Here is a 22060-nt window from a genome sequence, read left to right on the forward strand (position 1 = left end):
TGCGTGGAGTGGCGCCATTCTTTGGCTTGTATCGAGTTCTATCTTTCTATCTTAATACAGAAGACATGCAGCTTGTGTGTTCTTCAAAAATATCAGGCGCTCCTTCTGAAGTATACAAGTTTTTATAGAAACTCTGTACCTCCTCTTTTACCTCTTCCGTATCATCACACCAAGTACCATCCTCGCGTTGGAGAGAGGATATTGAGTTCATTCTCTTGCGCTGGGAAGCAAAAGCATGGAAATAAGCAGTATTACGGTCACCTGATCTTAGCCAGTTAACCAGAGATCTTTTCATTTGGACAACGTTTCAGGTTGAGAGTCTATGGAAGCACAAGCCTTAATATATCCCCTTTATAAAAGGAAAAAATATATATATTGGCGTCCTGCTTCCTCGTGAAAATGGAGTTCAGCTATATTTTTGCATGAAAGCGAGCATGAACTTGGGTTGTGCTCCGTTCACAAGGACGCCTTCCCTGGATATGCAATAAGACCTTTAGAGCAGGATATACGGAAATTCCTCGTCCCAAAAGTGGAGCACCAGATTAACAGTGACATCTGTAAGTTAATTTAGGTGACTTCTAAGTTCGAACTAACGATTCCAACGGATAATCTTTAGAGCAGCATTTCCCTTTGAGTTTGCCCGAGGACAAAGTTTCGGCAGTTGTTCTTCCCATATCCGCAGGAACCTTAAGCCAACAATTCAAGAATAAATTACTCAGACTAAGAACGGAAGAATATATGCTGCTTTTACAGGCAGCAGAACCACATTATGAGCACATTTACAGGAAAACGATGCGGGAGAATGATACAACCGCGAAAGAGAGAGAAAAATATCCATAAGCAAAAGAACGGAGGGATCGCCAGTCAGCTTAAACATTCGGTTTCACTTTCCAGCAAACTTTGTGAGGTCTCATAGCTAGCATGGGAATCAATATCCAGAGTACGTACACTCCTCATGGCGTGTTAGCATCTCTCATCTCTGCGCAAGGCAAGAATATTACTGCCTTCTACACCGCGACATGCATGCCGAATGAACCTATAAAATGTCACACGCAAACACACGCATCACGTACACCAACACCACTCTATCGCGACCACGACAGCTAGCACAGCCATGCCGCGGAACTACCGTCTGCCGATGTACAACCGGCAGAGCCCGGCGATCCGGTGCCTCAACTTCCTGTGCGCGGTGCTGCTCACGCTCGTCCTCGTCGCCGGCGTCATCCTCTTCGTGCTCTGGCTCAGCCTCCGCCCGCACCGCCCCAAGTTCTCCCTCGTCGACTTCTCCATCCCCAACCTCAACCGCCAGTCGGGCGCCGTCAACCTTCCGGTGAAGTTCACCGTCAACGAGCACAACCCCAACCAGAAGATCGGCATCCACTTCGACAAGGTCGACGGCTCTGTCTACTACGGCGACGAGCTCATCGCGTCGGGCCCCGCCGTGAGCCCGTTCTACCAGCAGCCCAAGAGCGACACGCCGTTGCAGGGGAGCTCTCCGCGTCCGGGCCGACGCCCACAGACCCGGCGTGGCCGCGGTTCGCCGCAGAGGTCGGGGCCGGGAGCGTCGGCCTGCGCCTGGTGCTAACCTCAACGGTTCAGTTCCAGGTGAAGCTGTGGGACACGAGGGAGCACCACATGAAGGTGGACTGCGAGTTCAGGGTCGGCGGGGACGGCAGTCTCCTGCAGGAGTACAAGAATACGCCCTGCAAGCTCTACTTCTAGTGGACCATTCAAGCATCCTCTCCTATTTTCCCCCTCCCATTTATTTCTCTTGGTTCTTGGATGAATTGCTTTTAGTCTATTTTTATACTCCATCCATCCCATGAAAGTTGTCTGAGATTTGTCAAAATTTGAATGTATTATGATACATTCAAATTTTGACAAATCTCAGACAACTTTCATAGAGCGGAAGGAGTATTTGGGTTCATGTTGCTATTGGTTTTTCTTTTTCTATCCCCGATGATCACATATATGTATTGGAGACTCTACATTTTATAAACTCTGGCCGATTGTTGTATGCAAGTGTGAAGCATGTGAGAATTGGAATGGTACTGAAATTTGTTCTCGGAATTTCTTGTAAAAATTGGAGAATCATTAATAGTAGTATCGAATATTACCTCCATCCTAAAAACTTAAGCCTTATATTTAGAAAGTCAAACTACGTCAAGTTTAATCAAATTTTTATCAAAATCATTAACATGCAAAATACAAAATTAATATCATTAGATAGATAGTAAAATAGATTTTCATATGCTATCTACAAAATATTATATTTATTGACAGATTTTAAAAGTTTGGTCAAACTTTAATTGATTTAACTTTTTTAAAATATAAGGTTTAAGCTTTAGGATGAAGGTAATAGTAAATATTATGGAATATGTTAGCAGCCAATTGGTCAACTCACTGAAATCACCCACGGACACACAAATTCACTAGCTACATAGAGTAACAAGCATGAAAGGGTATGTGGAATTAGAGCCGAGGTGGGAGAAGAAACCGCCACCATTCTTTCGATGCGAAAAACTCTTTTTACAGTTGCCGGTTCTTGGATGACTTGATTATAATCTATTTTTATATTTGGGTTGGGTTGCTACCCGTGATTTTTTTGTATCCCTGATGTTTACATGTATGTATGGGGTTTCGGGTTCCATTGAACCCAGGTCCCAGACACACATTTTCAGTATTGGGGACTCCACATTTTATAAACTCACCACCTATCGTTGTATGCAAAGTGTGAAGCATGTGAGAATTGAAAGGGTACTAGAATTGTTCCAAAGTTTCTTGTAAAAATTTGCCAATCATTAATAATAAGTAGCATTGAATATAGTAAAGATGATGGAATATAGTTCATAAAATTTTCAAGCCAGCTATTTGGACTGCAAGCACGCTCCAGGTTCAGTGCAAAGCATGTAATCCCTCCGTCTAAAAAAAGGTGTCTCACTTTTATCCAGATATAGATGCATATAGATGCATTTTAATTAGAGATACATCCATATCTAATAAAATTGAGACACCTATTTTTGGTCGGAGAAGTATCTATTTTAAAATATATAGTATTGCTTACATGCTTTCACCGATGTTGTACCTCTAGTTTCTTGCAATTTTGCCCAAGCATCTAAGTGTACAAACACGAACTTTACCTTCTTTCACCACTTTATTTCTCGGTGATGTAATCCAGCTGTACCTCTTGCTTAGCAAACAAAAAGGTTAAATCAACAATCACAGGTTCAACGACATGACAATGATCAGTTCCAATTGTCTGAATGAAGAGCAAGGCAAATATCAATACAGCATCACCTGTCAGAATACCAATGCTTACGTGTTGACACTAACGGATCACAAGATGCTAAAAGATATATAGCCACACGTACATGCAATAGTTGTTTCTTGCCAGGTACACGCAGTCCTAATTCTGGCCAAACTGAACAAATTTACAGCAAAACTGCGGTGGTCATTTCCACATGCACCAGATCCCACAAAGCCCAAACGGATTACAAGGCAGCTAACACCTATTTAGTTCTCCTCCAGTCTCCTCAACACAGATTCTGCAAACATGCGCTGCCTGAAAATTGAGAAGCTTGTGAGAAATCATGTAAACTTAAAAATGGTTAACCGGATAGGTTGACCAATTCAACTCATGTATTTTCATGAGAGAGGCAGAAAGATTTGACGCACTTCTCCTCAGTGTGTTTTGGGCTAGGGCGGTTGTGTTTCAGATAGCCATCCCATGGAACCTTCTTAAGACCAGCTCGAGCAGCTATCATGTCCCTTACTCTGTACAAAGCATTGCATTGAGTATACGAAGTTATGCTTTCTGATCCTTGGTATGTTGTAGAAAATGGAATATTATCCAAACTTATGCTACCTTTCAGTAAATTCTATCGATGTCTCTCCTTCCCTGAGATACTGAGGTTCCAAGAACCAGACATCACAAACAACAGCCCACGATGTCATAAGACGACCCAAGTGACTTGTAAAAGATTGCCTGGTAAACATTTCAAGTGGAGTAATACGTGAAAAAAAAAGGTATAAGTGTGAAGAAAGCAAATTCATATAGTAGTTTTGTTTCCTTACTTCTTACTATTCCAGAAGGCGTCAACAAATATTTTATTATATTTGATAGCTATTGGACATACAGCAGAGCCAAGTTCAAAAGCACCCTGAAAAATACAAACAAAGAAACAATTCAATTTCATGCTTAGCATGCATCAAGAACCAAAAATGTCTAAGTATATGTCATGCAACACATGACTGATTTCCCTCATCTGCTTTAACCATATCGTGTACAGAGTGAAAGGAAAAGTTTGTTTATTCATTTTCTTTTTTCTGAACAGTAACAAGCCTTAATAATTTGCTTTATATGCAGAGAACACTGGTATCATCTAATATATAGCTAAAAAAAGGATGGTATATTGATACCATATGTATGATCAGTGCAGTATCTGCAAAGAATGGAATTCCAGATTCTGTCTGGATTAAACTTTCCATATTTAAGACTATTCAAAGCCATTTATATGGCCACTGATTTTTTTTTTGGGTCTACAACTATACCTTCTTGAACATCACACTGTACTGATTATTGACACAAGTTCCTTCTGGGAAAATCAAGAGCGGATTGTTGTCTGGATGTTGCACATGGTCCCGTAACCTGATAAGAAAATATCACTGTAAAAAATATTTTCTAAAACAGAGAGTTGCAAACCGAATATCTTACTTTCTTCCAACTACTTCACGGTCCTTGAGATCATTACGGTTAAACCAGATGCAACCCACACTTTCCAATATAGTCTTCTGAATAAATCCTACAAATTAGAGGAGAAATATTGAATAAATAAACATTCAAGATTGAAAAATAAATAAAACTAGAACATATGTTTCTGAACAACAGGAACTGACCAACCCATCCGGGATGCTTTTGCATGATAACAGCAAATGCTGTCATCTGCTCCAGAATAATGAAATCTATCATCGATGTATGGTTTGCAACAAATACCTGTCGAATTACAATATTGTTGCAAGGGTATCAATCATATTCAGAATTTTATAGCAATATAAAGGAAGCAATGGTACTTATATACAAGAACAATGTGGACCTACAGATATAGTTCTAAATAAAATTATGTGGACACATTCAGACTGTAAACCATCTAAAGTAAAAATTCAAGATAATAATATGTCATAGAGCACGTATGTTCCATAATCAGAAGAATGCAATGGAGATGACATCTTGTGGCTTTGTGATAACTTTCCATGTGAAAATTTCATGGGAACAACCCTTTAGTTTAACATCTATTATGTACCTCAAAAGTGTGGGTGGTTACACTTCTCTGTAGTGTTTGTACACAAGCACAACCATACTAGTAGCTCAGACATGAGTATGAACAAGACAAAAGGTAACCTGATAAGGTCGTGAGCTTGGGCGTGGTCCATGGTACTTAATAACTCCAGTCCAAGAAGCAACAAAAACACTGCACATCATTTCAACCAGCTTCCTCTGCACAAAGTTCAAAACAAAACTCATAACCCAAGAAATTTTTAACAAACATCACACTAAAAGAATTGGCCAAAAAATAGAACTATCAGGGAACTAGAAAACTGAGTAAGTTATGAAAATTACATAGCACCATAAAAGTTGCTAAAGAGATATTAGTTACTACAGTAAGATACAGTGGCTAGAGGAGTAACAGTGTCAGGCAGGACCAAACAACTGAATCTAAATCCTAGTTAACTCAAAAAGCTTTTAAAGATGATCTCACAAGTTAGCTTTACCTTTACTAGGCTTCTAACATATAACCATAATAAGCTAACATACAGCAAAAGCATAAGACACATCCATATTGATTACCTGTAGGAGCTTAACCCCTATAAGACATCGAGAAAAGGATTAACTGATGGTGTGCTAATTATTGTTATGCTTATGTAATATGTATTCACTAGGGAAAGGGAACAGTCTCAGTCGCTAAAATTCAGCAACAAAACCCATATCACCCAATGCTGGATAATAAAACTTGTAATAGTTTGCTGTTATTTCATTGTTCCATTAAGACTTGAGGTGAACTGGTGTACTGATTTACCACATGCTCCAACAAACCCTAAGAACCATGGACATGAATGCTCATCCATACATACACAAAGCCATATAATCACCACCATTAACCAAGAGTTCAGTTAAGGCTGTGCCAGAACCGTCAGGGGTAATATAAACAAAATAGGGATGTGCACTGATGTCTTTTGGTCTTGTATTCTGCCTCCTAGGAGGATGTAAACAACTATCTATCTTTTCAATGAAATGAAACGCAAAGGTCCTTTGCGTTTTCTCGAAAAAAAAATATAAACAAAATATGCACATATCCATATACAGAGATGACCCAGATACATCAAAATAAAATAGCTCACCTCTATTTTACGTTTTATCTTACTTTTCCCTTTCATTAGGAAATGCACGGGGAAAAAGGCAGCAAAGAAGGCCAGCCATCCTAATAGAAGTGTTAAGGCCCTGGTACATAATTGAGTTATCAGATGACTGAGATTCGATGTTTACAAAGAAATCAATGAAAGCAGGAGATGCAGTGGATGAATTAATTGTTAGTAGTACACTATTAGCATATATACAGAAGTATAGAGAAGACCAATGTTTCTCTGCCCAATTGTACACAAAATCAAATTATTATTTCAAGTAAATATCTTTTACTGAAGTATTTTAGAAAATTTTATAGCCTCAAAGGGAACAAAAAAACGTTATAGGCATCAAAAGGACAGATGTGATCTGCACATAAAACATGGCAATGATTTAGACCAACGGGTTTGTCAGGCACAAAAAACACTTGTAGTAGGATTCAAAATGTGTAAGGCCTAGTGGTGTAGTGCAGATTATATGATCCACACCGCAAAAAGAAAATGCAAACTCTGAAACATCAATATTAATAAGAAATATAACAAGTCAACCCAAAAGGAGGACGTCACATCTTTTTAGTACAAAGTGGATTTTTGGGGTGGGCTACTGATTTGCATATTACTGACAAGCCATAATGGGAATTGTTCAACACAGTTCCAGTTAAGCACGCCATGGGAACACTATTTCCATGACCATCTACAATTCTACAAGTGATGTCATTTTGGGCAAAAGCCTTCAAGGGATTTCCAATCTATGTCGACAACAAATCAACAGTGCAGGATAACCGAAGTGCTCGTATTCAAAGAGGAAAAAGAAAACGGAACATTTCAGATAAGAATTAGCAATATCCCAGAGCTCAATGTGAAGTTCAGACCATAAGACTCAAGTACCTCAGCGGAAACAGTAGTCCGTATCTTATGACTACTCCCAAGCACCATAATGGGAACAAATAAATGTTCCAGTTCCATGGCTCTGGAGAATTTGACTTGAAGCAACGTGTGAATGAATCCTGCATAAGTGCAAACACAAGCAATGTCATAACAAGACACTTGAACAGGTAAAAAGAATCATAAGGATGATGATTTAAGTTAAGCCCATAGACCAACTAAAGACGCATACACAAAGTGATCCATGAGACAGGACATAAAGATGTTAGAGCTTTAACTTTCAGAAACAAGGATAGGGCTAGGTAGAGGAATTGGTGATCAGGCGCCACAGAGAGGTACCATGGTTAGAGCTGGAGAGACCAAGAGAGGGGAGATAAAAAGGGGCTGGGCAAGTAAAAGGATAATTTCCTTGTAATCTTTACTGATCTCAAACCATGGGTCACTCCCTCATAACATAAAAGGTGGCCTTACAATTTAGACTCAGACTGAACAAGAATAGGACTCTTTTATTTGAATAGAAGCTGGACCATTATTACAGTAACATATAGTTCCGTCATCAACAGGAACTATTTCCTAATTTGAAAACCTGCCGTGACTCTAAACAGCTTTGGATTCCTCTTACACAGCTGCAGCTCCTGGAGTTAGGCATGTTTGGCCTCACATAAAAGAAGATACAGCGAAATTAAGCCATAAAGACAAAAAATGCGCCGCGCATACAAATCATGTGCACCTCAGAAAACAGGTAATTCATGTTCAAACTTCAAAGCATTTCAAGGCTACACAAAATATGCTCAAGTTCATTTCCATGAGGGACAGGAACCAAATTACTTAGACAAATGTTCAATGTTCCATTTTACAATTAAGCGATCGATAAGTTAACCCTCAAGGTCCTCAAGAGGCCTTAATTTAAGAGAGGAATCTACACTTGCAGACCTTTCCACCAAATTGAGAAGGCAAAATAGGCTAGTTTTCTCATTGTGCTGAACCTTGCAGATCATAATAAGCCTAGAAAGGACTACTAACCGCGTACCTTCTCACATGAAGGTCATCTACCAACCCCAAAGATGCATACAACAGAGGAGGTAAAAGGACCACATAAATCACTCACATCGACGATGGCACCAGCCGCCTCGGTGAGCACGGGCGAGATGTCCAGCAGATCGCGCCTGCAGAAGGGAACCAAACGCCTCAAAAATCTAGCTCCAATCGAGAATTGAGCCGCACTAGGGTTACGAGATCGAGAAGCAAGCAAGAGGGAGAGGGAGAGAGAGAGAGAGGGACAGGGGCGGGCTATATTACAGGGTGAGGCTCCTGGGGGGTTCCTGCGGGGGCGAGTCCGAGGGGAGGTAGTCGTCGAGGTTGGGCGCGTACAGCGACGACGCCATCTCTTCACAGCGGCCGACGCCGGCGAGACGACGGCGACGGCGACGGCGACACCGCCGAGGAAGGATTCGTGGTGGGGCGAGAGGGAGGGACGCAGCAGGTGAGATTGGGTGTTATGGGGCCCGAACCGAGTGAATGTGATACTACCTCCTCGCGAACATGGGCCATACCACTAGTTAATTGGGCCGGATCATTTGGCCCATTACCCTCTGTAGCCCATCTCGGCCACTTACGATCAATTAAATCCAGGTTACTTCTTATCAAAAAAAAAAAAAATCCAGGTTACTCGACAGTCGACACACTTGCATCTCCTCGCCGCCACCGCACCGCACGTCCCTGCCGCCATGGCACCAGCCAACTCCGCCAACCTCGATGCTGCAAAGAAGGGCAAGAGATCGAACTCCAAGGATGAGAGAAGGCAAAGCAATGGTAAGCACGAACTTCGTACCGCCGACGAGGCCAAGCGCAAGCACGAGGACGGGCAGGAGGGGAAGGAGCACGCCAAGAAGCCCAGGAAGGAGAAGAAGGCTACGGGGACAGAGGCAGGGGCGGGTGAGGTGAATCGGGGAGACGGGAAGATGAAGCGGGCGATGGAGGACGAGCGATTCGCGCCGGCGCGGACCGACCCGAGGTTCCGGCCGATGCGGCGGAAAGACGCCAAGGTGGCCCTCGACTCGAGGTTTAGCAGCATGCTCACGGACCCGATGTTCGCTTCGTCGGAGGCGCCGGTGGACAAGCGCGGCAGGCGCCGCAAGAAGGGCGCCAGGGCGAACCCCCTGCTGCATTGTTACCTCGACCGAGAGGAGGGGATTGAGAAGGGGAAGGGAAACAAGGAGAGCAGGAAGCCGATTCGTGAAGAGGAAGATGGTGAGCTGGGAGAAGAGGATGAGCAAGATGAAGATCTCAGTTCTAGTAGCGATGACGACGAGGAGGAGGATGTGGAGGACGATCACCAGGTGATGTTTCCCTTCCGATTATGTCATGTCGTAGTACTATATTTCGCTTGATTACCTTTCTGTGCTAAAGAATGCAGCATTGTCCAATTTCCTGTAACATTATTGATAATTCATATGCTAGAGATCAGGTCTGGCTCCTTGACTTCTTAATTTTGCAGAACTCTGTTGGCAATGACATTGCTCATTACTTGATGGCGAGGCATGATGATACACCTACGATTGACAAGGAAACTCACAGGCTTGCTGTTGCTAATATGGACTGGAATCATATTAAGGTGGGTGCCAATTCTTGACAAATAATCCATCTGCCTGAAAAATACAGCCATGTTCAAAAGGCAATTTATTATGTTAGTTTCGTGAGAATCGCCTTAAAAGGATGTGTTTGAGGCTAACTTGTTTGTTTTCTGTGAGGTTAATATGCATCTCTTTTTGGCATTTGTGTGTTTATTACAGACTTATATACGACCTCTAAGGGCTGTTTGGATGGCAATTTTTTAAATAGATCCTGGTAAAACAGTAGGATTTCAGAGAAAAAAAAACTATGTTATGTTGCTAGTTTGTGTACGATGCATAAATTCATGTTTTTCGGCTTGAAGAATTTTTATTTTCTTATCATTTTGTTGTGTGGAGAACAGGTGAAATATTTAGCAGTAAAATTCGCATTTTTTTTGGTTCAGAGATAGATACACCAAATGTAAATATTCAGGATTAAGAACAACTCTGAAGTGATGTCAAATTGCTCGGTTCTTTGGTCCATATATCATCATATAATGATGACATGTATATACAGTTAAAAATGACCATATCCTTCTATACCCAAATCAAAGCATCCATCATTATTTTTGTGTGTCTTAGGTGCTAATTGCAAGTGCCCAGCTAATAGGAGGTGCTTCTAAGATTTTACAGAAGTGGAACACAACACCTTCAGGGCATCTACGAATCGATGCGGCTTGCACTCATAATGCTCCTGTAGCAGAGTTCTGTGCACTAAGGGAATGTTGGAGCCATAAGCCAAATTGGCAGGAGTTATCCATTCTAGTAAACAATGGCTGATTGGTTATTTGGCATTAACCTTATGTTGGTAACCAGCCCTTTTGAGCCTTAAAACTTATGTCGCGCCATAACATCACTGCAAACTTGCCCCTAAAGGCCTCTTTGGGTAAGGGATCTAAATTTGAACCTTACAATGGAACAAAATCCGCAAATTTCCCTAAGAAATATCCATCACTCAAACACACATGTAATGATTTTTTTTTTTGCATTTAAATATGTGCATTGTTTGTTTGGTCAAAGCACTTTCTGCGATTTCTGCTGCAATCCAACAAAATATTTTGATACGTATTAGTTCAAATTTAACTGAATGAATTCCTGTTTTTGCTAAACTGAAGATCCAAACAATGAAACAAACCCCTTGGCATTTACAATTTTTGTTGCTCATATAAACTCCTCTCTGGCTTCTTGGGTTCAATCATTTTGCCCTTTCAACAGGCGGTGGACTTATATATGGTCATGAAATCTTGTATACCGAAAGGTGGGCAAGTTCTATCAGTCTCGATATATCCAACAGAATTCGGACTGAAGTGCATGAACATTGAGACAACTCAAGGCCCTTCTACTCTTGTTGGTGACGATGGTGATGATGTTGGTGGGAAATACAATACAAACAATAATGATGACGACAATGGCAATGATGATGGTGGTGGTGGTGGTGAAGAAGATAGTGACCTTGACTCTGAGAGTGAGAACAGCAAGATCCGTACTTATGAGCTAAACAGACTGAGGTTAGCAACAAAGCATAGAGATACTTTTGCTGATTATAATCTTGTCTATGTATTTGTTTGTCTGGGACTTAGTGAGAAGAGTTTGAATGATTTTTTTAACAATAGTCCATAATCCTGCCTTGTCTATCCATCTTTCATATTTACCATGTGAAAATGTTACTGCTTGCCAAGCGTTTTCTGTTCTACTCTCTGATGATTATATTGATCTTGCTGCAGGTACTACCATGCAGTTGTGGTGTGTGATTCCAGTGCAACTGCAGATCACCTATACACGACTCTTGATGGTACTGAGTTAATGAAAACGGCAAATGTTTTTGATTTGCGGTTCATTCCTGACTCTATGGAGTTCAAACACCCTGCTCGTGATGTAGCTACAGAGGTATCATACTTGAATAGATTATATTTGCATATCCATATTTGTTGGTGGACATATTGAACTGTTGGCACTTGGCAGCATCAAAGTTTCTCTTCTTCAGTAGTGTCTGATTATATTATGCTTCTTTCCATATCGCTTTCCAAATATATGATGCATGTAGGCACAACTTGCCCTTCACTCGTGCTAAAAGAGGTCTTTTGAGTTTGTAACTTGTTCATGCAGGAACCTCTGAATTACAAGCAGCCTGATTTTGAGACTCCTGCTTTGCAACGTAGAAAAGTTAAGCTCACCTGGGATGATAATGAACCAGATCGTAAGAAGATCTTGGGGCGGAAGTTCAAAGAGGATCAGGTCAAGCTCATTTTGTTTGCTAACGTAACACTGAAAAATCAGTTTTTTGTTGACTTCATAAATTGAAAACCCCACAGTGTCAAGATAAGCATTCTGCACTTTGAATAATAAAGGAAAAAATACAGTGTAATCGTAGACTCTTGTATTTTTTTACAACATAGTTGACTGTTATCTCCATGTCTTGTCCTGTATTTTTGCATCTTTGACGTCTTCTATTTTTCTGTTGCAGTTAGATGGCATTCGTGTATATTTAGCAGGCAGTGACAGCGCATCAGACACTGATGTAGACGATTCTGGTGATGAGTCCCTGCCAAATGGTGTAACAAAAAGAAAGTTAACAAATAAGGAACGGTTGGCTCGTTTACAACCAGGAGATAAATCTGATGAGGAACAAACTGATGACCAGGACATGGAGATAACATTCGACACCGAGCTCAAGGACCTCAGCAGACGTGTCCTTGAGAGAAAGAGCAGCGAGACGAAGACTGTCTGGGAGATGCACCAAGAAAAAATGAAGGAGAAGCGGAAAGCTAGGAAGAGGTTGTCAAAGGATGACGATGACTATAGCGACGAAGATAGTACTGATGAAAAGGATGATTTCTTTGATGATGAAAAGTCTGATGAAGAAGCTAAGCCAATCAAGAAACAGAAGTTGAAGGCCAGAGGTAAAGTAAATGACAAGCTTCCAGAGAAACATTTTGAGCGAGAAGCAACTAGAGAAGAGTTGGAGCTCTTGGTTGCTGCTGACCAGGATGCAGCTAATGGTGCAAAGGGTTTTAACATAAAACTCAAGAGTAAAAGTGGCAAAAGGGGCAAGGATTCTGTCCTGGACAAACTTCCTGAAATCGATCTTAGCAAGGACCCAAGGTTCGAGGACATGTTCAGATCTCATCTGTATGCATTGGATCCTACTAATCCCCAGTACAAGAGGTACCACCAGCTTCCATAACCATCAGTTCCCTGTCCTGCTACTGTATAATCTGCTTGACCTCCATATTGTTAATTTATGCCGACTATGAAATGGTTTTGTACAGGAGCGCCACCTTCATGCGAAAACAACCTAGGAAGAAGGGTGCGCATGCAGGCACATCAGATAATGAACCACCTGTGGAGGAACCATCTCTGGGAAATACAATGCCACCTTATAATGCATCTGCTAAGGACGCCAATCAGAAACATGTTGGGGCGTCCACGGAGAAACTGCAGATGCTTTCTGCTGTCAAATCTCTCAAGAGGAACCTTGCTGCGTTCAAAAAAGCAAGCATGAGTGACCGATAGAGAAGAGTTTTGTTTGCCTCGATTCATTCTTCATGAAATGACTCAAAATCAACACCCACCAGATTTTTCCTTTTTTTCCCATGACGAGGGTTTATGCCTCACTAAAGTATCTAGACTTGTTATTTATGTGTGCATCTACGCGTGCCATCTTAATGGCATTCCTTTCATTTTTGGGATGTTGACAGTAGATGGATCCACTTAAGAAATTAGTTAACAGTAAAACTGAGCTACCTACGCCTCCTCACAGCCATTTGGCGCCGTGAACCGTCTGATTCTACCGCTGAACATCTCAGCTTTTCTCTTGAACGGGGCTGATTTGCTGATTCGCAGATGGGCCGCGAGAAGGTCTTCGGGGCCTAGGCCATACCGTCCTCTTCCCGTCTCCTTCCACAGCGTTGCAGGCTTGGGCAGTTGACGAGGCAGGGATGCGAGCGTCACGGAGATTGAAGCCGAATCGGTTCCTGGAAGCCATTAATGGCAATTGAGGCGCAGCACTCACCGGCAGCCAATTATGTACTAGGTACGTTTCTGTTATGTTGTCCTTCAGTTCACGTGTGTGCCTATATATTCTGTGAATACCCTATCACGTCGATGTCTATGGCCGCTTGCTGCAGTCGCTCGGTCGACCGTAGGCATCGATGACCACCGGCTGCAATCTTCAGCGAGACAACAGCGGCAGAGAAGGCGACAGCCAGGTCTCTAACTCCAACGCGGCGACAACGAGCCTTTCTTTCTCGAGCTCGGTATCCGAGATGATTTGAGATTTATGTGTGGTGAGATGATTGGTTATAAACGGGGGGAAATTACCATCTTTCAATAAATCTCTCTGTACCTTATATCCTTTCAAGTTTTTGCTCATATTTTTATCACTTGTTTGGGCAATCTGTGAAGGTTGTATGCTTTGTTCAACATCTGCTATTTGGCTTACATTCTTGGGTAATTTGAGTGATGCAGTGTGTCCCTCGCGTTCTTTGTCACTTCCACACAAAAATTTCCCTCCTATTCCCACCAGAAAGTATAGGCAAGTGATTTGCGAGACTCCAGGTTGCAATCGTCTTGCTGTTACTCTACCTCTCTATGCCCTTGCACATGTTCAAACCTTTTCCTGTCATCTAATGTGTATGTACAGTGTCTCTTTACTTTATTTTCCATTAGAAATTATTGTTGCATCGAAAACAGATACCATTTGCACTTCAAATATGGTAATAGTGGTGTTTCATTAGAAGATTTATACAGATTTGGTGTAGCTGTACTGATGTTATTAGTTAATATATGTCATACGTCTGTTATGACCTTGCCTCTTATTTAACTATTGCCACCATAGCTTTCTGGTAATTTTCGTGTTTTCTAACTGCCTTGAAGATCATAGCCCCGCTGAAAGTTTCAGGTGCTAACCCTGATATGTTGGCATTCAGTAATACTGCATTTATGCTTGGAGAGCTCAAAACGATCATATGTAGCATGTAGGTTGTGGTGGTACAAAGTTTGCAGCGAATTTCGTAGTTCCACATGGCACCAAAAGTTGATAGTGCCAGATGTCAACTATAAACATTAGTGCCAGGTTGCTCGATATACCTTTTATCAAAATTTCATGTTTCTTACAAGGTTGCTACATTATCTAATTTTTCTTACAGGAAGATCTCTAGAGAGCTCCTACCACAGTCTAAACGTCTATATTGTTCTTGTCCTCCTATCTTGCAAAGGCCACAGTAACAAGGGATGTCACAAACACCGATGATGGTGTCAGGGTTCAGTTCCTAACTGGTGAAGGCAGAAACAACAGAGACTTCACCACCTATTTAACATTATTGTTCAGGTACAGTTAGCCTCTTGTTCTTCCTCTTGGTTTGGGTTCAACCTGAGGAGAAATTATCGAGTTGCGCTTCCATTTTTCCATGTTCAGGGTTTGAATGTTCACAGAAGTGGTTCAAACAAGTCCAGCGTGATGTTCTTAAATTATGCCATATTATAAGTTAATATTCAGCTTTCAATGCCAATGAATAGACCGTTAATTGCATCTGGAGTCAAAAGTACTGGAGCATATTTCTTTATTTTGTCAATTACCTTGAATTGCAATTGTAATGTTTTGGGAAGTATCACAAAAGAGAACAATCCAGTTGCTGTATATTTGACGCGACACTGTAATTTTGTACAGAATGGCATGTGTTGATTTTGTTGTTAAGAAAATATATTGCTATTTTTTCCCGGACTCCAATTGCAGAATTGTACAGATGCACCATACAATGTTGTTCAAGAAGAGGTTATTTTTTACTTCCCTTGAAAAGCATATCATATGAGGAAATCACTTAGAAAATGTTGAGTTCTCCTCATTCTCAAAATTATTTTCAGGCTAAGATTTTCCTAGACCACGCTCTTCTCGGTATGTCTCACATTAATTATGTGGTCAATTTGTTTGATGCTTGGATCGAAATCCCCTGCTGGGATCGAGATCAGATGATCTTCCTCATAGATACCGCAATTTGCGAACCTATCTACTTTGAAAGATGGTGTTCATGCTAGATTCTTAATCGTCTAAATATGAAATTTGACTTTAGCGTTTTGAACATCAATTTGTTTATTTAAAAAAATTACTATCACTATTTTGTTAAATAGACGGGCTCGGCAACGCGCGCCATCATGGTCTATTCACTTGGGGTATTGTAAAAGTCCTCATGATGAATCCACTTAAGAAATTAGTATATGAAAAAGTTAGCTGATGTAAATGATCCGTGCATCCAACGACCATTTTGAATTTTTAGGAGTATATGCACTGCGTCAATGAGCACATAACCATCAAGCTGGCGTGTTGGATAAGCCCCACAGAAAAGAAGAAAAGTCTGCAGCGAATATGTGTACAAACATGCTAATAAAAAAAAAACCTACGACTAAACATAATGGCAGCCAAAACGGTATAAGGAACAGGCATCAAAACGGCCTGGCCAAAAGTCGTGAATGCTCCACAAGCTACGTACGTGTACATTTCGTGGGCAAGTTCTCAGCAGCGATGAAACCTGGGAAGCTGCCATTGGTGTTCAAAATGTTAACTTCATTTAGATTTAGTTGCATCCAAAAGCATTTCCAAAACTAACCAAACAAAAGAGAAGCGAACAAACAACTATACATTTGACATAGAGGCCACACACATGGCGTCCACAGCTCTAGCCGTTCTCACGTTTGCAGTACTCATCCGCACGTTCCCGCCGATAACTTGCGCAATCGCCAATCATGGTTTCCGCGGCACCCTCACTCGCCTGCACAAACACTCCAGCAACTACTCCGCCGCGGTGCACCGCGACACGCGCCGCCTCGCTTTCCTCACGCCCGCTCCAACGACGAGCCCCGCCATTGCGGCCCTCCAGGCGATGGCCGAGAACGGCGTCGGAGCGTACCACGTGAGCCTCTCCATCGGCACGCCGCCGCTCACCTTCCCGGCGATCCTCGACACCGGCAGCGACCTGGTCTGGACGCAGTGCGCGCCGTGCACCGAGTGCTTCCCGCAGCCCACGCCGCTGTACGACCCGGCGACCTCCTCCACCTTCTCCACCCTCCCGTGCGCCAGCCCGCTCTGCCGGTCCCTGCCGAGCCCCTTCCGCCGCGCGTGCAACGCCAGCGGCGGCTGCGCCTACGACTACCGCTACGTCGTCGGCTTCACTGCCGGGCGCCTCGCCACCGAGACGCTGGCCGTCGGCGGCGCCTCGTTCCGCGACGTCGCCTTCGGGTGCAGCACGGCCAACGGCGGATACATGGACGGCGCGTCCGGCATCCTGGGGCTCGGGCGCGGCCCGCTCTCCCTCGTGTCCCAGCTCGGCGTCGGCCGGTTCTCCTACTGCCTCCGCTCCGACGCAGGCGCCAGCCCGATACTGTTCGGGTCCCTTGCAAACGTGACGAAAGGCGACGGCGCGCAGTCCACGCCGCTCGTCCGGAACCCCAAGGTGCCGGTGTCTCGCGCCCCGTACTACTACGTCAACCTCACCGGCGTCAGGGTCGGCGCGGCGGACCTCCCGGTCACGCCCGCGACGTTCGGGTTCACGAGCACCGGCGCGGGCGGGGTGATCGTCGACTCCGGCACGACGTTCTCGTACCTTGCCAAAGCAGGCTACGCGATGCTGGAGCGGGCGTTCCTGTCGCAGACGGCCGGCCTGCTGACGAGAGTGAGCGGCGCGCCGTTCGACTTCGACCTGTGCTTCGAGGCTGCTTCCGACGTCGACGCCGTGCTCGTGCCTGGTCTGGTGCTGAGCTTTGCCGGCGGCGCCGAGTACTCCGTGCCGCGGCGGAGCTACTTCGACGCCGTGGACGAGGAAGGCCGCGTGGCGTGCTTGTTGGTGCTCCCGACGGGGGGCGTCTCCGTCATAGGCAACGTGATGCAGATGGATCTGCACCTGCTCTATGATCTCGACGGCGGAACCATGTCCTTCGCGCCGGCCGATTGTGCTACTGTCTGACAGAAATAAGGATTTGGTCTTGTACAGTTGTATTTAACTAACTTCGTTCTTAGTCAGGTGATATCATCAAATCTCAGTTATAATCATATTGAAACTCATGACTCATGATGAAAATAAATGTTGTAAGATTTAACTAAGCACGAAGTGAACTATCCCTTGTTTCTTTTAGAAATCCCTGTCTGTACAATTAACCTGGAGTACAGTTTCCTTATCATTTTCAGATTTTATAGACTCGTCCACAATATTGGCATTTTCTTGCTTGGTCCACCGCATTATCACCACGAAGCCAAATGTGTACACACCACACCAAAGAATTCATTTCAAAACTATTGAAACTCAAAGAATTCATTTCAAAATTGAAACTTTCTACCTATAACTCGAAAATAAATTAAACCATTTGAAGTTTCTACCTATATATCTTAAAATAAATTGAACTATTAACAGATAGATACCTCTCACCCGTTAAACATATACATCCCACTAGGATGTAAAGTTTTTACCAGCATATATACAGGGTTTCGAATCTGTATAGTATTTGTGTGCCTAAGGTAGACAGCTCACTTGGCCATAGAAAAAAAAATCCACTTGACTTGAGTAAAACCCCGTCAGTTGGCGCGCCAAGTAGGGGTTGTGTGCGCCCACTTAAAGCATCATCGATGGGCTCACCCGTTCGCTCCACCGATGGTGGATGTCGGGCCACTAACGGCTAGCGAAAATTCCCGATGGCAATGTGTACCCATTACCCGCTTATCCATCGGGTTTTTACCCATTAGGGTAAGAGTATGGCAGAAAATATTAACTTATGGGTAAGTAAATGGTAAAAAGTTTCTACCCGATGGGTATGGCGGGTGTGGGTATAGGAATGAAAAATCCGTACCTGTATACCAACCTACCCTGTTGTCTTTCTATGTGACAAGTGGGTCATCTGTTTAATAGGATATGTCCATAAAAAATCCTAAAAACCTAGTACTAACCGCCTCCTAGGTTGCCAAATTGATGCCCACTTCTTTTCGGCTCTCTAGTCCACTCTCCGGTCTCTCCGTCTCATGTGCTCCCGTTTCATCTCCCGAGACAGGAGACCCGAGTCCCGATCGGCCGAGGCGCCGACTGCCATCCTCCTTAAATTGGTCCTCCCATCTCCGCCTCTGTAGTGCTCCCTCCCCTGCTCCCCTCACAGGTAGGCAGTAGCTGGTTCGGCCACCCTCTCGCCATGGACGGTGCCGGAGGAGAACTTCACGTTGGTGATGAGATACGGTAGCAGGAAGAAGATGACGACCTCGACTAGCTTGAGTTGTTTTGCTGTTTTTTCACATAGTTTGTGTTGTTTTGCTGTTTATATTCACATGGCATGTTGTTTTGCTGTTTCTTTACGTATACATATGTTACATTGTTGTTTCAGTTCATGTACGTGGTCTGTTTTGCCCTTGCCTTTTCATGTGTTCTACTTTGAACTGCTGGGTGGGTATTACCCATGGTTTTTTTTACACGTTCGGGTGTGGGTATGGGATAAAATTTGTACCCAAGTAAGTTGCGAGTAATGGGTAAGAATTCAGAACATGGGTGTTGGTTTGGTTAGGCTCCACCCAGGTCGATCACGTGTGCCATCGGGAAGCGGAAGCTCTCGCCATGCAACAAGCACTGGTCTTGGCTAGAGATAAGAGTTTAAAAGTTTTACCAGGGTAACATTCGCCTCTGATTGTCTTTCGTTGATCAATTGCATTAAATCTTGTTCACTTGATCGTTCTCCTGTACGTAGGATCGGTGGTGGTAAGGACTTTGTGGCTAGTTCCTTCTGACATGTCAGTCCAGTTCTCAGTGACGCGGCATATATTTTGGCTAGACCTTGTGTTGATTCTAGCTTAGATTTTATTCTTGATTTGGCTTCGGATAGTATCCGGAAGATATTATGTATTGATGTTATTTGATCACTAAAAGTGCCGTATTCTCAAAAGAAAATACGTCATGGTACATTTTTTTTTGCGAATCAGGTAGAATTGTTTTTCGGTCACCTGCAAATGGCATTATTCTCGTGAGCACAAATATAAGGACAATTTAAAGGTCACCGCATTTTGCATGCTCGAACGACAGGGTGCCCGCCTCGAGATCGTAGAGGACGTGCATGCTCTGCTGCTGCAGGCTGCCCAGCACCGACATCCCCCGCATGCTCACCATCCCCAGGCACGCCACGCCGCCGCTCCGGTCCTCCACCACGTAGCTCTCACTGGGGAACGCCATGTCCGCACCGTCGAAATGGAACACCAGGCGCGGCACGTCCACGGCGTCGGTCCTCCCCTCCGGCGCGGCGAAGCAGAGGCTGAGCCCGAGGTGCGCGCCGCTGGCCAGCGGGAGCCCCACCCGTGTCGCGAACGCGCGGGCCAGCACCACGAACGCTCGCTCCTCCAGCGCCGTGAACGTCGTGCCGGAGTCGATGATGAACCCGCCGCCGCCCATCGGCGACACCTGGAACACGGCGGGGTCGATCGGCAGCAGGGTCTCGTCGACGCTGATCCCTTCCAGGTTGAGGTAGTAGTAGGAGCTCGTGCGCCCGACAACGGCTGGGTTTGGCGCGAACGGCGTGGACTTGGCGGCGGTCGAGAGGGCCGTCGCCGACGGGCCGAGGAAGAGTGGGCTCGCCGTCTTGTCGTTGAAGGGCGTGAAGCAGTAGGAGAACCTCGTGACACCCAGCTGAGACACCAGCGACAGTGGCCCCCTCCCCAACCCGACCAGACCGGACGAGTTGTCCGTGCTGCCGTGGTTCTCCGTGCCGCAGCCGAAGGCGATGCCGTGCACGGCGGCGCCAGACTCGAAGGTCAACGTTTCCGTGGCGAGGACGCCGTCCGTCGAGGTGCCGTCGCCGTAGGAGAAGTAGTACGGGCAGCCGCGCTCGGGCGCGGAGCAGCGCGAACTCGGGTCGTCGCAGAGCGTGGAGCGGCACGAGACGTTGGCGTAGGTGGCGGACCTGGCCGGCGCGTACAGCGGCGCGGGCTGCGGGAAGCACTTCCGGCAGGGCGCGTCGCACTGCGTCCAGATGAGGTCGCTGCCCGTGTCGAGGACGGCGGTGAGCGCGAGCGGCGGCGTGCCGATGGCGAGGTCGACGAGGTACGTCGCCGTGCTCGCGTGCACTGTCGCCGTTCCTTCAATGCCGTCGCCCTTGAGCGTTGCAGTGGATGAGATGCCAGTGTCAAGCAGGCCGTTGACGCGGCGGTGGCTCCGTTCGGCGGCGCGGCGGATGCGTTCGGTCCCCGTGAAGTCGCCGCGGGTGTCTGCGTGACTTAGCTCCAGACGGATGCCACGGCTCGACGCACTGGAAGTCGACGGCAGCAAGAGGAGGAGCCAGAGGAGAAGATATCTCTCTGACGACGCCATTGTTTCCTAGAAGTGGAAAAGAAATCAGAGATCGCACTATAGCTTGTTGGACGTTGGTGATTTTGGGTTCTATCAGCTCGTTCTTTGGTGGTCTGGTGGATATGTTGAATCGTCTAATGACGATCTATTCTCGAGGAGTGGCTCCGAAGTGCATCCCACGTCGCTACAACATTGGCCTCTTCCTCTAGCTCCATTTTCTTTTATTTTCACCGGAGGTGTATCTGCCTCGGTCCTGAACTGCTGATCCATATACTACGTCCGTTAATTAAATTAAATTGAGCACCAAAATTTTAAGACAAACTTTGACCGAAAAATGGAGCTACAAAATCTTAATTATATTATACGTAACTAATATCATTAGACTCGTATTGAAAAAATTTAATGATACTAATTTTAGAACAACATTTTTTATGAACAATTTCAGAGCAATTTTAGTCAAAGACAAAAGCTCGTGAAACAAAAATGTCTTATTCATTAAAATGTAGGAAGCGGAAGGCCCAGCTTACAATTCAATGTTACATTCGTAACCTTTTTTTTTTAAGTTACATTCGTAGCTGAGTTGGGTCGCGGACGAGTATATAGCATAAAACTACCACTTTCTATGCAAAATTTCGGAAAACTACCACTTTTCGTTCCAATCGCATAGAACTACCATATTTGACGCATGTTGCCTCAGATAGTACTAATCCTGAATTTAACACGAATTGATAGCCGTTCCGACAACGCTGGTCCACTGGCAGGCATGATGTGGCACCCTAGAGTCCGTTGTTTTGTACATAGATCCTTAAGTTTTGATGGCATATTACGCACGGGTCCCTCGTGTCTCGTAGTTTTCAAATAATCACA

At 44.5% G+C, this 22060-nt stretch overlaps 4 protein-coding genes and 1 pseudogene across 4 annotated transcripts; 3 read left to right on the top strand and 2 right to left on the bottom strand.

Annotated features, from left to right (window-relative positions):
- Positions 1-1114: 1114 nt before the first annotated feature.
- LOC124670488 lies at positions 1115-1803 on the top strand (annotated as a pseudogene).
- Positions 1804-3260: 1457 nt separating this feature from the next.
- On the bottom strand, positions 3261-8704 carry LOC124675716 (glycerol-3-phosphate acyltransferase 9-like). Its single transcript, XM_047211793.1, has 12 exons — positions 8581-8704; positions 8390-8447; positions 7285-7403; positions 6397-6496; positions 5399-5494; positions 4897-4993; positions 4715-4802; positions 4552-4648; positions 4075-4160; positions 3866-3985; positions 3676-3774; positions 3261-3562 (listed from the first exon to the last, which is right to left on the bottom strand). Exons 1-12 carry the CDS (start codon positions 8664-8666, stop codon positions 3514-3516), a joined length of 1095 nt encoding a protein of 364 aa, XP_047067749.1. The 5' UTR covers positions 8667-8704; the 3' UTR covers positions 3261-3513.
- A 304-nt stretch (positions 8705-9008) lies between these two features.
- LOC124670109 (pre-rRNA-processing protein ESF1-like) lies at positions 9009-13406 on the top strand. Its single transcript, XM_047206613.1, has 7 exons — positions 9009-9620; positions 9779-9895; positions 11109-11401; positions 11618-11780; positions 12000-12128; positions 12358-13058; positions 13163-13406. Exons 1-7 carry the CDS (start codon positions 9009-9011, stop codon positions 13404-13406), a joined length of 2259 nt encoding a protein of 752 aa, XP_047062569.1.
- A 3143-nt stretch (positions 13407-16549) lies between these two features.
- LOC124674240 (aspartic proteinase nepenthesin-1-like) lies at positions 16550-17848 on the top strand. Its single transcript, XM_047210281.1, has 2 exons — positions 16550-16864; positions 17210-17848. Exons 1-2 carry the CDS (start codon positions 16550-16552, stop codon positions 17846-17848), a joined length of 954 nt encoding a protein of 317 aa, XP_047066237.1.
- Positions 17849-19900: 2052 nt separating this feature from the next.
- Positions 19901-21214, bottom strand: LOC124672650 (aspartic proteinase nepenthesin-1-like). The gene has a single exon (XM_047208848.1). It carries the CDS (start codon positions 21212-21214, stop codon positions 19901-19903), a length of 1314 nt encoding a protein of 437 aa, XP_047064804.1.
- Positions 21215-22060: the final 846 nt, after the last annotated feature.

The sequence above is a fragment of the Lolium rigidum genome, chromosome 7 (assembly GCF_022539505.1).
Source record: "Lolium rigidum isolate FL_2022 chromosome 7, APGP_CSIRO_Lrig_0.1, whole genome shotgun sequence".
Taxonomy (NCBI): domain Eukaryota; kingdom Viridiplantae; phylum Streptophyta; class Magnoliopsida; order Poales; family Poaceae; genus Lolium; species Lolium rigidum.

Bases quoted from the DNA above. Each gene is read 5' to 3' on its own strand.
- LOC124674240 (XM_047210281.1), top strand. From the start codon at position 16,550: ATGGCGTCCACAGCTCTAGCCGTTCTCACGTTTGCAGTACTCATCCGC. The intron at 16,865-17,209 runs GTCTGGACGCAG...CTCGTGTCCCAG, and splicing joins TCGACACCGGCAGCGACCTG to CTCGGCGTCGGCCGGTTCTC.
- LOC124670109 (XM_047206613.1), top strand. From the start codon at position 9,009: ATGGCACCAGCCAACTCCGCCAACCTCGATGCTGCAAAGAAGGGCAAG. The intron at 9,896-11,108 runs GTGGGTGCCAAT...CCCTTTCAACAG, and splicing joins TGGACTGGAATCATATTAAG to GCGGTGGACTTATATATGGT. The intron at 11,402-11,617 runs GTTAGCAACAAA...ATCTTGCTGCAG, and splicing joins TATGAGCTAAACAGACTGAG to GTACTACCATGCAGTTGTGG.
- LOC124675716 (XM_047211793.1), bottom strand. From the start codon at position 8,666: ATGGCGTCGTCGCTGTACGCGCCCAACCTCGACGACTACCTCCCCTCG. The intron at 7,404-8,389 runs GTGAGTGATTTA...GCACTTATGCAG, and splicing joins CGGCTGGTGCCATCGTCGAT to GATTCATTCACACGTTGCTT. The intron at 3,775-3,865 runs GTAGCATAAGTT...TGCTTTGTACAG, and splicing joins TCGATAGAATTTACTGAAAG to AGTAAGGGACATGATAGCTG.
- LOC124672650 (XM_047208848.1), bottom strand. From the start codon at position 21,214: ATGGCGTCGTCAGAGAGATATCTTCTCCTCTGGCTCCTCCTCTTGCTG.